This window comes from Centruroides vittatus, unplaced genomic scaffold, assembly GCF_030686945.1.
Source record: "Centruroides vittatus isolate TY-2023 unplaced genomic scaffold, ASM3068694v2 scaffold_899, whole genome shotgun sequence".
NCBI lineage: Eukaryota > Metazoa > Arthropoda > Arachnida > Scorpiones > Buthidae > Centruroides > Centruroides vittatus.
The window spans coordinates 1,304,715-1,321,631 of NW_027122719.1; the positions used below are offsets into that span (position 1 = coordinate 1,304,715).

General features: G+C 32.6%; 1 protein-coding gene across 1 annotated transcript in view; it reads left to right on the top strand.

Annotated features, from left to right (window-relative positions):
- Nucleotides 1–503: 503 nt before the first annotated feature.
- PNKP (Polynucleotide kinase 3'-phosphatase) overlaps nucleotides 504–16,917 on the top strand; it is a 34,958-nt gene continuing 18,544 nt past the window's right edge. Inside the window, exons 1-2 of the mRNA XM_067288714.1 lie at nucleotides 504–740; nucleotides 6,711–7,166. Of these exons, the coding sequence (XP_067144815.1) occupies nucleotides 599–740; nucleotides 6,711–7,166 (598 nt within the window). The 5' untranslated portion in view covers nucleotides 504–598. The remainder of the gene's footprint in view (nucleotides 741–6,710; nucleotides 7,167–16,917) is intronic.

Below are 16,917 nucleotides of genomic sequence, written 5' to 3' on the forward strand. Positions count from 1 at the left end.
TTAAACTGAGCACATATCGCAAAATTATCAAAATATTCTCGCTTAAAATATTTAATTGTATCTCTGGTTAAAAGGAAACTTAATTTATTTCCGAAATTTTGTTATAATACGGAGAATATAATCAAAAGGACCGCCCTTTCGATCTGCCGCCACCTAGGAATACGATTGTCGATAAATTTTAATCAATTAATTCTTAATTTTGTCATCCACAAAATTAGATACATTATTAATAGTTTTTTTTTACTGTAAATAACGGTATAATTAAAATGTAAAGACAAAATTAACGGCTTCTTTCGAGTATATATATTTTTAAATTATTATTGCTTACAAATAAAATGTTAATAATTATCAAAAATATTTATTAATTAATATTTTAAAATTATTAAATAAAGTCAATAATTTAAAAAAAAATTAAAATTAAGATATTATTAAATTTCAATTAGAAATAGAATTCATTAATGATTTAAATATATATTTAAAATTTTGTCGGAAGATGGCGTAAAGGGAGTGTTGATGTATTATGCGTATTTCTGTTTTAACGAATTTTGAATATGAAAAGTGTTTCATATCTTTAAAATTAGATAAATTTTAACCGAGAATGCCAAATGATGTGGTAGAGTGTCTTTTGAAGAGTGAAAATCCGTTATATTTAGATGTTAATTTACCTGATGGTCAATCTGTCATTGTAGGGAGAAGTAGAAGCACTAAAATTAAATCTAAAAGGTGTTCTAAAGAACAAGGTAATTCGGCGTAAAAAAAAAGACGACAAAAAATATATAAAGATATTTCATTGCTGGTAAATAAAATAATAAAACCAATAAACAGACACAAAAATCAGACAGCCTAGTTAATGGTTATTCAACTTTAGTGCAATATAGATTTGTAGTTGAGACAATTTACATAATATTAATCTGAATTTCCTCATATAAAAATAGAAAAAGTAGTTTTGATCTATTACTTTCAAATGTCAACTAGATTTTCTAGTTGTTTTTTGGGTGGTTAGAATATTTTCTGCTTTGGTATGGTAAGCAGAATTCTATTTAAGTAATTTTAAGTAGAAAAATTGCATATATTACTTTAATTAATACTTTTTTTTTTTCTAAACTTTTGCTTTGTGACTGGTGATAAAAATACTTCAAATTTTAGTTTGTATTCAAATTTATTCACTTGGTGGATTTGTTAGAGGTATTTATGTTTTCGTGAGTGACCGTATTTATTGCTCAATTGCCCAAACTGGGAAGGTTTTAAAAAGATTGGTCTAAAAATGGCTATACTTGGATTAATTTTTAGAACTTATTTATATTGTCTTATAAAAATAGTTCTATTTCATACTTTATTTTATTTTTAAGGGTTAAATCTGGGACTCTGAGACAAACTGAGGTATATGGTCACTCTACTTGTGTAATATGCTTGTCATTTAAGTTTTATTATATTTGAATAAAACAAATTTGAATATTTTTAAAAATATTGATTGTAATAGATTTACAGTATATTTATTAATAATGATTACAATATATGTTTTGCTTCAAGAATGAAAACTTAGTTACGGAATTTTTGGGATAATTTGAAAAGATGATTTTGATGTTATATTTTTAAAGCTATATAATCAATTATACATGAATAATTGATGATAGACTCAATACAATATTGCTGTCAAAATCACTTGCCTTTTAAAGATGAAATTAACTATAGTTTAATTAAATAAGTTTTATGTTGATGGTAACATTATATGGTCTATGTTTTGATCATTGTATTAACTTCTTTAGATTGAATGTAAAAGATGAACTGAAGCTATGTTAGTAGGCAAATTAGTAATTGTTTTCTTGTAGGAAATAAGTACTGGAAAGGTATATTGTTATATAATATATTAAAAAATAACAATAAAATTATCTGTGTGATAATTTTCTTTCAATTAATAATACATCTATCCTGCTTGCCAAACTATGTGAATTAAGAAAGTTTTTTGTATTTAAATATTTTACATTGTTTATGAATAATGGTTTGTTTGCAGTTTTATTTTCCAAGTATTAGAATGCACTCATGATTTATGCAATGTTCCATTCCTGAAGCATAAATAAAGGTTTTCACAAATTATCCTGTAGAAATACATTATAATTTAAGGATATTGACATATTTTGATGGCAGTTAGGACGACAAACAATTTTTAAACCTTATTCATTTGGAAGAATTAAAATCAATAAAAAGTTTATTATATTTGGCATAAGTAAGATATGATTAAATGAAATTTTTAATGAAAGTCTACATATATGAGGAAAAAGTTATATTTTTTAAGATGTTTGAAAGTATCTGGATAGTACAGTAAACAATTGTAGATATAATCTGTATCACTTACTGCAATCCTTTGATTTTTTGAATTAGTTATCAATTTTATAACAATCAAAAACTGATTCTGTAAATATATTTTGATTTTTACTTATATAATGAAAATTATTATTATTTGTAGTATAAGATTAGGTTTTTCAAAATCATGTTGAGATTGGATGACATAAATAATGACCATATTTTATATCATATAGAAAAAAGAAAACTTTTAGCTATTGGAACATATCTTAGCCCAATGCTGTATTACTTTCTCATTTTGAAATTAAGTCAGTTTTCAAGATTTGGAAAACAAAACTATAAACATATGCTTAATAGAATCATTTTTTATAAATAAATTATTTAAACAGAAAATTGCTTTAGTTTGACAAATGTAATAACTGATTAATTACACACATTAAGAGTAACCTGACTTCCTGCAAACAATTAACATATATACTTCGAAACAGTTTTGTCTCATCTTCTATTCAGTCTAAATAAAAAAAATAACATTTTCAAAACATTACTTATTTAATGTAAAATTAGTTACTAAATATGAAATTAATGGTAAAATATTTATCTGTTTTAACTATTATAGATAGATCAAAGCAATATTTCCAGATCTTAAATCATTTATTGTATCAACTCTCAAAATATATATGGATTATGATATTGAGATGAATGTGTGAATATTGAGATTTATATACATTAATGAAGAAGTTTTTTAAACTGTTAGAATAGTCATTTTTAATGAAAATTTATTGTTAAAAAATATACAGCAACATTTTTTATCAGAATTTGATCATCAGTTTATATGATAAACTTGAACATACATTTTAGCAATTGCATATATTCTCTGATTAAAAATATCCCTGCAAATAAACTATTTTTGATAACTTGAATTTATTGAATAGCAACTTTTCTTTTCATTTCACATGATGAAAATGGTATCATGATTTACGAATTTTTATATTTGAGGCATATTTAAAAAATTTTTAATAATAAAATAAAGGAAGTTTGTTTAAAATTAAAATATAGCACTATTTGAGTACCACTAAAATACTGTACTATATGGGTTTAAAGTGTATAACAGATTTTTAGTTCTTATTTAATAGTAATATTGTAAAGAAAAATGTGATTGAATATTGTAAAGCAGTATTTTGCAATCTGTGAGGTGCAAGACTATTGCAAGGGGCATTCAGCTTTTACCAAATTATCATTTTTTAATATAAACAAACAAAAAAACATTAATGTTGAAAAAATGAATCAGCAAAATGGTTTGCTTAATTCACAACACTCATCTGATCGACTCAGGTACAAATGCTAAAAATCCATCTACTCTCTTGCCGAAATGTCTTGACAAGAGCCCATTTAAACAATATACTTTATTTAATAAGGTATATTGTTTTGTAGGCCATTAAATAAATTATAAGGACAGTATTTATGAAATTAGATTGTTGTGAAAATTGAGGGTGTGCAATAATTTTTTCTGGAAAAAAAGGGGTGGAGATACAGAAAGTTTGGAACCCACTGTTGTAAAGTAATTGTTAACTTTTATAATTCACTTCATGTAAATGTTGTTTTCTCACTTTAAGGTAACATACCAGGAAAATGAAAGAAAAAAATATCTCAGAATACTATTGATTGTTAGCAACATTTTATTTTAGAGATAGCAAAATAGAAAATAAAAATAAGTATGATTAAAAAATTATTTGTGTTAAGTCATAACATTAATAAATATAATTCAATAAATGCTTGTGTAAATTATTAATGAAATAAATCTTTAGAGAAATCATAGATGACAAAAACTTTGGACATCCTCAGCATTGACAGAAAATTCCACAGATACTACTAAACATGAAACATTTCTATTTATTTAAATATTATTGGATATAATCTACTTATAATTTGCTTGTTATGTTTAAATAGCAATATTTATTTAATGTAAAATAGCAAAATAAATGGCACCTGGAAAAGCAGTAATTGTAAATGTAATAAGCCAACAACTACTGGATCATAATGGGCTATTATATCACAATTATTTTACAAAATTTAGTAATTAATTTAAAATAATCACGATATAATAGCCTGATATAATCCGGTAGTTGTTTTTTTACTACGTATGTATGTTGAGTTTGTAGATATTGGTTTATGTAATTGTAAACTTTCATAAAGAAGGAAAGTCCTTGTATCAAATAGCTACAAGCAATCAAGCAATAGTTTTTGATATTACAATGAAATACAAAGAAGGTGGTAGCATTGATCCAGGATGATATCAATAAATTATAGCAGCTTCCAATCTCAAGTTCTTGCGCAAAATTATCAAAGAAAATACGCAATCATCACTTACAGATTGGTGATTGAATAGAATGCAGCTACTAGTATACAAATTAATAAAGAGACTTATTAGATATATTTTCAGAAACTTGATTACAAGTTTAATCAGGTAAAATAATAGTGTAGTATTTCAGCACTGTTATTTTACCTGATTTTACCTGATTACACTATTATGAGAATGTAATGATTATGCATCAATGTGATTTTTCTTCTCAAGCTAAGAAAAACCTCTGTTAACTAAGTATTGAGTGAAAAATTGATTAAAATGAGAAAAGGAAACTGAAAATTGAATGCAGCAATAGTGGAACAGCATTGCTTTCAGCAATAAAGCCAAATTTGAGGTTTGCTTTAGAAACAACAAAAAGAAGTGATCCAAACAAAGCATAAATTCTTTTCTCCTGAGTCTCTTTTAATTGCACAATGAGGTTCCCAGAAAGCATTATGATATTTTAAAGTTTCATGCAAGCTCAAGATTTTGGCATATTGTATTTTATTGATAGAACAGTAAATTCAGGAAATATCAGCAAATTCTTCAAGAAAACTTTCTTTCAACCTAGAAAAACTGCAAAAATATAATTTTCCAACAGAATGGTGTAAATTGCCAAACTGCCAAATGAATAGGCTTGCAAATTACAACATTAATGTGTTGAGTTGACCATCTAGCAGTCTATATCTTTTTCTCATTGGAAATCTATCAGAAAAAGATCTCAACCGACTCTGACTGACATACATAAAAATATCCAAGACATCCAGGATGGAATTACTGAATAAATGTCAGGCTCTTATTAATGCAATGTGTGAACATGAAAATGCAATAATACAGAGAAAAGATGATATAACCAGAGATTAATGAGCAATGTCTGAAGTATTTTCTGTCATTGCTAGAGATTTTTTGTCACTTATACTGTCTTCAAGTATGTATTTCTTTAAAATTAATGAAAACATTTACATTTTTACTGTGTTGTTTATATTAATGAAGGTCATGGTTTAATACAACAATTTTTGTAAAAAGATTTATCTTTTTTTTTTCACTATGTTCAAAATATAACACAGTTTAAAATCAAGAAGTTTCAGAGATATTTTTTTGGGGTTGTATAATAATACCACTAAAACTTTTGCTAACTAATGTAAATCATGCTGCTATATTAGAAATAGTGACTAAATTAACAGGAAGTTAATCACAGTTATTAATTTACAGCTAAACTAAAGGCTAGGGTAGATGTACCAGTTTTGGCCAGTGTACCAGTTCTGGCCAGAAAACAAATTTAACTTAAAAATATAATTACCACATATTCAAATTTGTCCAATGAAACAAACTTTTATTGTTAACTGTTCACACAGTTAACAATAAAAGTTTGTTTCATTTGTGATTATATTTTTAAGTTAAATTTGTTTTCTGGCCAGAACTGGTACTACACTGGCCAAAACTGGTACATCTACCCTATAAAAGACCATTTAATCCCTGGATATATACACTAATTTTTCCATAGGTTTTCTAAACTTTCTAGTTTAATTACATACTAATTACTACTACTACATACTAGGATAATAGGACTACATACACACAACTATGACCATCTGACAGTTTGTTTAGCTTTATTTGCCATTCCTAATATAGTTACATAGTTTATGCCAGTCAGATGAAGTTTTTGTTGCATTATGATGTTAGGTTTTTTTTTTTTAATATATATTTTATATATTCTAAAACATTTATATAAGCTGATCTATATAGATAGATGATTAGCATGTCATAGATGGCCTCAGTTTGTTAAGCTGAGGTTGTCTATGAAAAACATGCCATGGAAAAAAATATTAGTCATTTCCATTCAGGATTAGTGCATTTTATTGATGCCATAAAGTTGCTTGAAAACATTTTAAAAGCTTTTAATACTCAATTTTAATAATTAAGACATTATTTTATCTAATCAATAAAAATATATTTGATAAGATACTTTATTTTTAAATTTAGACTATTATTTTTATATAATAATAATATATATTTATCAATTAAAAATGCTTATTCATATTTTTTTATTTGTAATTTTTTTTAATAGTGAAATTAACAGCTAATTACAAAAAAGCTACAGTAGAAATTATTCAGCTAGGACCAAATCCATCACAAGTTGATAATTCCAATCTCAGAAAGAATTGTTCAATAATAGTTTCTGAGGGCACAATACTGAATTTATTAAAAGGGGAATTTCCGTACATTGTTACGTTTAAAAGACAGTTATCTGAATCAAAATTTCAACATTCTTCTGTTAATGGAACTGATATAATTGAGCAGAAACAAAATGTGCCAAAATTAAATGAAAAATCAAATGATCAAAAACTGATTAGTTCTGAAATAAAAGATGAAAAATTAAATCAAAAGAAAAGTATTGAAAATACAGAAAAGAAACAAACAAAGCTTGAATTTGGAGAAACTATTAAAGATGATAAAACAAAATTAAAACGACATGGAGAACACAATGATGAAACAACTAATAAACATATCAAATTAGATACAGGTAAGATTTAAAAAATTAAACAAAACTAATAATGATGATGATGATGTAATATTTAATATATAAATTTGGCAATTAATCCAGGATTATCTATTACATATATATTTATTGACAAAAAAAATTATGCATTAAGAAGGCAGTATTGGAATCAAATAAAACTTTATTAGTGACAACGTAATGACAATGGTAATAAATGATTACAATATCATATCAAAGGAACAATTTCCTGTGCAATAGTATGTTTTAAAACAAAAATTTAGTGCCTTATAGACTTTCCTCTTACCTGGATACATGCTAATAATGAACAACGCTTTTAGCCCACGACTATAAATTGGATAGAGTTAGATAACCTAAATAAATAGGACTTAACAATTGGAGGGCTTATCACATCAAGGATGACAGAAAGAAGGACTAGATCTTTAATAAAAATGTAATCTTTAATAAAAAACTATTGGTGTTATAATTATTACGTTTGTGCCATGTGTTTGTAAGCTGATGAGGAGTCCTCTACCCGAAATGCATACTTATCTAAATTTGAATATGATTATTAAAGACTAACTTTTTTATTAAAGATCTAGTCTTTCTTTCTGATGGCCTTGGTGTGATAGGCCCTCCAATTGTTAAGTCCTATTTATTTAGGTTATCTAACTATCCAACTGGATACATGCAATGATATGGTTAGGCATGGAGGCACATAGGCTCTATGTGCTATCTTGCATCAGATTTATCCACAGATGTTGCAACTGCTGTTTCAGTCATCTTGAGTGTGTGCATCCCATCTGGTCCCATTAATGGTCATTGGGTGACAAATCTGAAGATCAAACAGGCTAAGGAAGTGTGGAAAAGTACTAGAGACATTCCTGAGAAACTAGTTGTGTGCAGCTTACTTAATACAGTAGACTCCCATTCAACGTGGGGGACACGTGTGCATTGTAGGAAATCACGTTATAGGGGACAGACATTATCAGGCCAATTTATGCAAGTTCAAACATGTATATAAATTTTAACTGTTATTGCAAAGGGTCAAAGATTTCCCAAATGTTTTTTCAAAATTATAGAGGAAGGCAATTATATAGCAGAACAAGTCTATAATGTTGATGAATTTGCTTTGTCTTGGAAAAAAATGCCCGACAGAACATACATTGCAGAAGATGAGACTTCCACTTCTGGTTTCAAGGCATCAAAAGGCAGTATAACTTTACTTTTGTGTTCTAATGCAGCTGGAGAACATATAGCTAAGCCAATGTTAATTAATCATACATTAAACCCACATGTAATGAAAAACATAGACAAATCAACACTTTCTGTTCACTGGATAGCTAATAAAAAAAAGCATGGCTTACATGCAAAATGTTTAAAAATGGTTTTATAACTGTTATGTACTAGAGATCGAAGATTATTTACAACAAAAAAATTCTTTTTTAAACTGTTGACTTCACTGTTCATATATAAACAACTGGTAAGTGTATATTTTTGCTTTTCTAAACAAAACATCTGAAACTATGTGAAAACGTTAAATTTATCTTATGATTTATATGGGACTGTTTATCGCACTGTATGAGTTCTAGTCACAAAATTTTCGTTGCGTTATATGAATCCTTGTTATAAGGGAGTGCATTATATGGGTGTTCACTTCACTTTCACTTTGTAAAACTCTTTATTTAAAAAGCCCCAGTACCGCTAGGCATCACTGGGGTGGAAAACAGAAAGTATTACACTAGTTACATTGATGTCTTACCAACGATGATAAAGAAGTAATTATGTACAGATATACACCAGTGGGGAAGCCACAGTTGAGTGCACTGCATAAACAACTTATACATTGATGTCTTACCGATGAGCAAAGTATTATATTGTATAGTTTATACAGCAAATAACATTTACAGCAACAATCACAGCACCAACATGTCCTACAGTGCTGTCATATCACAGAATATAACCAGAATATAGATGTACAAATATACAGCACAATGAAACTACATTAACATTGACAACATAATCAAAGCTGATGGTGATGCCTTAACAGGGATGATTACTCACAGCACAGTAACACACAGGGGTAATGACAACAATTCAATGCATACAATTATTAATCTAGATTAAGAATATCTTCAAGACACAACACCACTGTCACTTGGCAGTGGAAGCTGTCTTCGCAGCACCCTACTTAATTAACTGTAGTCCTTCTGAAGTAAGAGGTGACAAGGTCCCTGAAAGCCTGAAAAAGGTTGTTGTCTTGTAACAACACATGTAGGTCCTGAGGCCAGTTCCCACTGGACGGCAGCAGGGAGAGAATGGCGCTTCGTTTGTCGTCCAACATCGGGCACTGCAGCAGATAGTGCCTGGCACCATCTGGTATATTGCATAGTTCACAATTCTGTTCAGTTGTTTTGTTGAACCTGAAGAGATAACTATTAAATTTACCATGCCCGGTATAAAACTGTGTTGTTCTATGTTCAATATAATGATGATTACTAGCTGAGACTGTGGGGAAAAAATCCCTTGTAATGCTGTTGGTCCGCAGGTTCCATGTACCCTGCCATAACTCAGTCGCATTCTCCTTTAGGCGGGAAATTATGTAGTTTTGGGGAGTTGCTGTATAGGTAGGTGTGCCGCTGGAGACAGATGCGGCGCGGGCAAGCTCGTCCGCTCTCTCATTTCCAAGGACACCAGCGTGCCCTCTGACCCACACCACCGAAAACCTATTGATGTTTTTGGTCATTTCCCGGAGAATTTCGTTGACTATGGGATGGCCCCAGTTAAAGTTGTGGATAGCCTGAAGTGATGAACTGGAATCTGTGAACAGATTGATGTTGGTATTACTTAGCTCCTCGTTACTCCATTTGACTGCTTTCAGGATTGCCCAAAGTTCCGCCTGAAACGCAGAGCAAGTATTGCCCAGTCTATCAGAGAAATTATACACTTCCAGGTTGCCATGATACACTACAAACGCACATCCAACCCCATCATTGTTCTTCGATCCATCAGTAAAGACACTGAAGGACTGATCTGGCCAGGGTTGACCTCCAATGTATGGCCAATCATAGGGAGGGACAGAAGGGGTACAACTATTTGTACTCTCGATATTGTCAAATATTACACCGTTTAAAAGGATGTTTTGGCCCTTCCTCATTCTCCATCTTTGTACCGCAATTTCCAAATGTAATGTCACTGGGAGTTTGCTAGCAATAACTTGCAGGGCAGCAGTTGGAGCCGTCGAATAGGCTCTGCAAATACGCAGCAGGGCCCTCCTCTGGGCACTCTGTAATTTTCTGTCAATATGGACTTTCCCTAACCCATCTGCCCAAGCAGGTGCAGCATAGCCAATAATGGGCAGGAACACTGAGTCATAAATAATACTCATTATTTCAGGACACAATCCCCACTTTGACTTTGCTACCTTTGACAGTGCATTGAATATCTTGTTTGTCCTATTACATATATATTTGATATGGGGGATCCAGCAAAGCTTGTGGCTAATGACAATGCCCAAGTACTTTAGTGATTTTACAACTTTTACACTACTATGCCCCATATGTATAGTAGGTACTCTTCGATATAAATGTGGGGCTCTTGGCTTTGTAAAAATAATTCCCTTTGTCTTGTTTGGGTTAAATTCTAGTTTGTTCGTTTCACCCCAGTCCTTTATTTTTGCCAGTATGGAATTAGCCTTTACTTCCATTTCTGCCCGAGAGAAAGCAGCCACCAGTACCATTACGTCATCTGCGTACGCCACTGTCCAGTCATTTCCAAATTTTTCATTTAAGAATCCGTTGAATAGCAGGTTCCACAAAAATGGGCCTAATACTGAGCCCTGTGGGCAGCCTCGAGAAATGTGTCTTGTGTATGTCCTTGAGCCAACGCAGAGAGTAGATGTGCGGTCCTGCAGGTAACTCCGTAATATATTATATATATAAGCTGGGCACTTACTTTGTTGAAGTCTGAGGAGTACCATAGGCCACCAGGCAGAGTTAAAAGCTCCCGCAATATCCAAACTTAGTCCTAACACATAGGGGTGGGTAGTTAGCAGTTCTTTAACTTTAGTAGTTACTGATAGAATAGCGTCTGTAGTATCATAACCATTGCGGAATCTGTATTGTTGCTCATGAAGATATTTATTTTTATCAATAAACCAAACCATCCTGTTCAAAATCAATCTCTCCAAGACTTTTCCCATAATGGGCAATAGAGAAGTGTTCCTGTAATCATGTGGTGAAGCAACAGGTGTGTCTCTGACTTTAGGAATGAGTACAAGTCTTGCCCTCTTCCAGGCCGTTGGAAAGATATTGTACTGAAGGCAATAATTATAGATAACCAGAAAAATTTTTGGTCGGTGTTCCCATATTCGCTTTACAATATCTGCCGGAATTCCATCGAGGCCTGGGGCCTTACGTGGTGCTAGTCTTTTAATTGCCTCGTTAACTTCCAGTGCCGTAAAGGGTGGTGGACAAGGGCCCTGAAGAAAGGCTGCAGTTTGATTCCTTATGATTTGCTGTGTTGTGCTGTCCTCTGAAACAATGTCCTCAGGGCACAGGGTATGTAGTAAAAGATCAATGGTATCTTCCATGTTTGCCTCTTTGCCATCTATTCCACAAAGTCCTGTGAGACAAGTAGCAGTCTTCAGTTTGAAAGCACAACTCTTGTAAATGAATCCCCATGGATCTGTAGACGCCGACGAGCAAAATTCTCTCCATGATAAGATTTTAGCTTTCTTGATAGCCTGTTTGTAGATGGCTTGGTATTCCAAATAGCGTTATTTTAAGCTGTCTCTTTCCTCACTCCTACAGTTTTGGTAATTTTTTCTATGTTGTCTGTTAATTTTCCTCATTTCAGCCAGTTCTTCGTTCCACCAGGGGACACCATTTTTAGAAGGTCTCCTAAGCGTGAAGCACTCATCACAGGCTTCAGCGATTAAATTAATTTGAGTGTCAATATATTTCACTGCCGAGTCCCTGTCCATTATCTCGGGCAAAAGGTCAATACCGTCATCCAAATATCTAAAGAAATGGTCCCAGTCTGCATTCTTAGTATTGTAAACCTTGTTGCTATTAAAAGGTATGTTCCCAGTTGTACTGTAGATTTGGAATGTAATGGCATTATGATCAGAGAGAGTATCTGCTATGACTTGCCAATCATGGATTCTGTTCAGAATATCGGGCGAAGAACAGGTGATATCGATCCATGACTTCCCATTTGGTCCCTCAAAAGTAGGTATAGATTCCGGATCATTGACACTAATGAGGTTGTTACCGGCCAAGAAATCCTCCACAGCCTCACCCCTTTGATCCAAGTTCTCGCCTCCCCTGTGTGGGTGAGTGGGCATTAAAGTCCCCAGCGATAACTAGGTAGCTGTCTTTAAAGTATTCCTTAATATTCTGTAAAATTTTCAATTCATTGTTGATATCTTTCTTTTTTGGTGCGTACACGCTAACGACGATCAGGCTGTGATCATCCAATTGTGTTTCTATACATACTATGTTTTCAGTGGTGAACTGCCGATGATGAAACACGGCGACACTGTTATTTGGAATAATGATAGCAGCCCACGGGGAATTCACAGAGTCCTGAAGGACAAGATGTCTGTGTGGAATGCAGGCAACCTTGTTATTAATACAATAAGGTTCCTGTAGAAGAACAATATCGTAGTTGGTAATATCGACGCTGAGTGAAGAAATAGCACTTATAGATCTTTGTAAATTAAGCTGCAGAAATTTAAATCCATTGTAACTACTCCCCATAGTCAGTTCTAGACATTATTAGGTTCCTGATGCGTCGATATGATGGACAACACCTATCTAATGCGTTATGTGCGTTGTTTCTCTCCTTTTGTATAATGCAGTTATGACATTTCGGGCTATGGTTTCTTTCAGAGCAATCTCTATATCTGTGTTTGCCCGCGCAATGGCTGCAGGTTTCCTCTAACTCCTTGCAGGTTTTGCTGGTATGGCCGAACCGGCAGCATCTATAACACTGTATGATTGAATAGTGTTCTTCTGTTGGGCATCTTGCCCATTCTATATTAATCTTCTTTAGTGTGGTAAATATTTTTAGTATTTCAGGTGAGACATCAGCTACCCAGTTGACTGTGCCATTCTTACCACCACCAAACGCGAAGCGCAGCCCAAGCTCCTCGATAAATCGTTCTCTATTGATATTTGACTGAATCATTTCATTCTGATCAAAGACACAGTTTGCTATTTCAGCTTTGTCCAAGTGTTTCGGCACCTGTCTAATCACCACTTTCGGACTCCTTTTGTTTGGTATGATTGTTTTGAGGGTGGGGGCCTTTTCCTTAAGCGCGATTTCAAGAACCTGTAATTCACTCCCTTTACTAACATCAATGGCTATCCCACCTCTATCAATTCTCCTGAAGCCACTGATTCCCACCCTTAACTGTATAGGATCGATTTTTTCTTTTATTATACTTTTTATGTCCTCTGACCCAGTGTTACTGTCCTTTGGATAAACTAGTAGTGTGCTACGCAGATTATTTGATTTTGGTTTAGGAATGCTTACCCCCCTTTGACAATATCACTATACAGTGTCTTCTGTTCTGTCCCACAAACAATATTACTAATTTCCTTACATGTCTGTTTGATGGCACCCATCTCCTCTTCGAGTCTTTTAGTAGCATTCAGTGTTTTATCAACGTCGTCCTGTGTGACCGTATTAGGCAAGTAGGCCTCCAAGGAGGCCATTCTTTGACTTGCACATTCGTCGTAACAACAATTATTTACAGGGATTGTTTTGAGCGAATCCTTAATTTCAGTAATTTCAACTTTTAGCTTGTGTGAGGCCTCAACCAACTCACAAATGGTCTCCTGAGTTGCCAACTTAGATATCTGGTGCTGCAGTTCGGTAAGCTGCTGCCTAGCCAGGCCACTGTCGAATATGTCAATAATCTTTTGTCCTTGCCCCACTATGTATTCAAAGTGTTCCCTTGCGCCCATATGTGAGTTGGCATTTACCCGGAGATAGCTCTTTAAATCTCCCAATGCCTCATAGGCCCTTTGTCTAAATTCAGAATAAATATTGTCATCTGGTAGGTCTGATAATATAATTAGATCATCTTCAATACTGCTCTCCGAAGGCATGGTAAAACAAGTGCAATGCGTAACTAGTTAAAAGGAACCTAAATATTATAAGAGCCAACACTAGACAGACCTATACTAGACCCCAGAAATACCTTAAAACAATAGACTAAGCTACACTAAATACAATAACTTACTATTGCACTTAAAACTAAATCTAAATTAAAATAAGTTACTATTAAGACTAAGAAATTCAAAATAAATACAAAGAAGCTAAACAGTCAGTTACAACAATGATAATGTCGCGACCATTAGGAGAACCGTTATAACGGAAATAACGGTAAAAAAAAAACAAATATTCCCCATAGCTACTACTAGGAAAACTATAACACCTATAACTCCTTAAGGACTAGTCCTACCCACACAAATTTTACACAAGGCTTACAGAGACAGTAACCCTTCGTCCCCCCAAAATTACACCCCTCGGGGATGATTAGCCCACCCGCTAGGCACCGCCAAATGATTGAAACTTGAAACCCCCATTTCTACCCCCTAAATTAGAAATATTTGGCAACAATCATACCAAATTATCCGGGATGTCTTGCTGACCAAATTGATGTATAATGATCCAACTTGGCACCAGAAAACTGCCGAAAATAATCCCAAAGGCAGGAGCTCACCTTAGCACAACTTAACACTTTCGCAGTTCCACTGTCCTTCAATGGGTGTTCACTGTATTATCTTTCTGAAAAATGGCTGTTGTAGGCCTGTCATGAAAGGCAGAGCATGAGGTACAAGATTTCCTGAATGTAGTGCTGTGCCATCAATGTCCCTCATAGTAACTTTCATAAGAAACTATTCTCTGACCAGCAAGCCAACAATGAGTGTGTTGTTCTGCTCAATAGTAATGGCAAAATTAAAGTGCTCACCGGTGGTTCTCTGTACTCTAACATGGTTGACCATGTTAGAGTACAGAGAACCACCGGTTGAGCAGAGAATCATCCTGTTTGTATCTAAAGATGATATGCTGCCTATTGATAACAGTTCATGTTTCTCTGTTACAGTACTACTGCTATGAAACTATCAGTGTTGGGGTGCTAATGGCAGATGTATAGCAATCACCATGGCATGCTAATTTGCCTCTGCTATTTGCTGCCAATGGTATGAGAAAAGACAGAGTTCTGTAGCAAGGATGTTGCTGCAAATGTTTGATTAAATAATTCATCAAATAAGACTTACAAAATTATCTCCTGATACTGTTTCATGTTTCCAAATTAAGTTCATGCCTTAACAAAGATGAGGATACAAAGTACTTTAAATATAATATGACAAAAAATTTATGTCTGAATTTAAATGACTTAAAAATAAACAGCACCTAAACAGCAGAATAAAGACAGATGTAAAGTGAAGCCTGGTATCTATTGAGTGCACTTCATTGTATGATAAGAATAAAAATGAGCTTCAAAAATGTTTCACCAGCTTAGTGAACAAGTATAAAAATATTTAGTTTCTTAAGAAAATTACTTTTAACTATTAAAATTTTTTTATTTAAATATGTAGTTTTCTTTAAATTAATATAATCCTGGAATTTAATTGCCAAATCCTTTGCAATATATTTTCCAATGTTTAATTGCTTCTATTTATTTATTTGTTCTTCTTATCAAGAATCAATGATTATCAAATAATAAATATAATTAAAGGTTTGGTTCTCTAGTTTTACAGAAATATGTTTGATAAAAGTTAGATTTGCATTTTAGGACATGTATTTTCTTTAAGATTTATATTATTATTGTTTGGTCCATTGATACTGAAGTTGTTTGCAAGAAATCTGAAATTGAACTGCATCATTTGTAAATATTCTGTGCTATGCTATTATTGGAATTACAGAAGAGTTTTGATTATCAAAACAATTCAGGACTGGGGTTAGTTTGGATAATTGATCATTTACGAAAAATATATTAAACACAAAACTGTACTGTATATATTTTATATCACATGTCTTACAAATACATACCTTACATAAAGTAGTACATTAAAGTAGGCCTACAGTTTAAGTTGGCAGGGAGAAGGAAAGTGCTGCAGTGCACAGCACTAGTGAAAATTTGAATTTGCCAACTGGAACACTTTTGGTTAACCAATGTTTTGGTTGATTGGTGTTCGTATAATTGATGCTCTACTGTATAACTAACATATTTGCTTTAAACCTAATTTTGAGAACATGATTGACATCTTTTTGATATATTCTTGACAAATTACTGTTATATCATTTCAAATATCTCTTTATTCATTTTGATTAACATCAGCAAAATCAGGAATTTTCTCTGCTTATATATAGATGTCCATTTAAACATCTATCAAGTGGCAAAAGAGATATTTCCAGCATAGGTTTAGTTGTAGACTGCAACAGACACAATTACATCAGATATTACATTTCTGTAACGTGTACCCAGTCTTCTGCTATCTTCAACTAGCCATGCATAGGATGTTGCACAGTGATTTGAATGGTGGTACATGATGGCAAATTTACAGCATAATGAACAATTCCTTCAGTACAATTTATGGATTGACAAGATATTGTTTTCTCAAAATGGAGGGGATAACTGTCACAGTGTACACCACTAGGCAGAGCATGCTCCATGATGCATGTGATATACACATCAAGTGCATTTTACCCTAAACATCTGATATGGAGTTTGGGGTGAACAGCTTCTTGGTTCCATAAT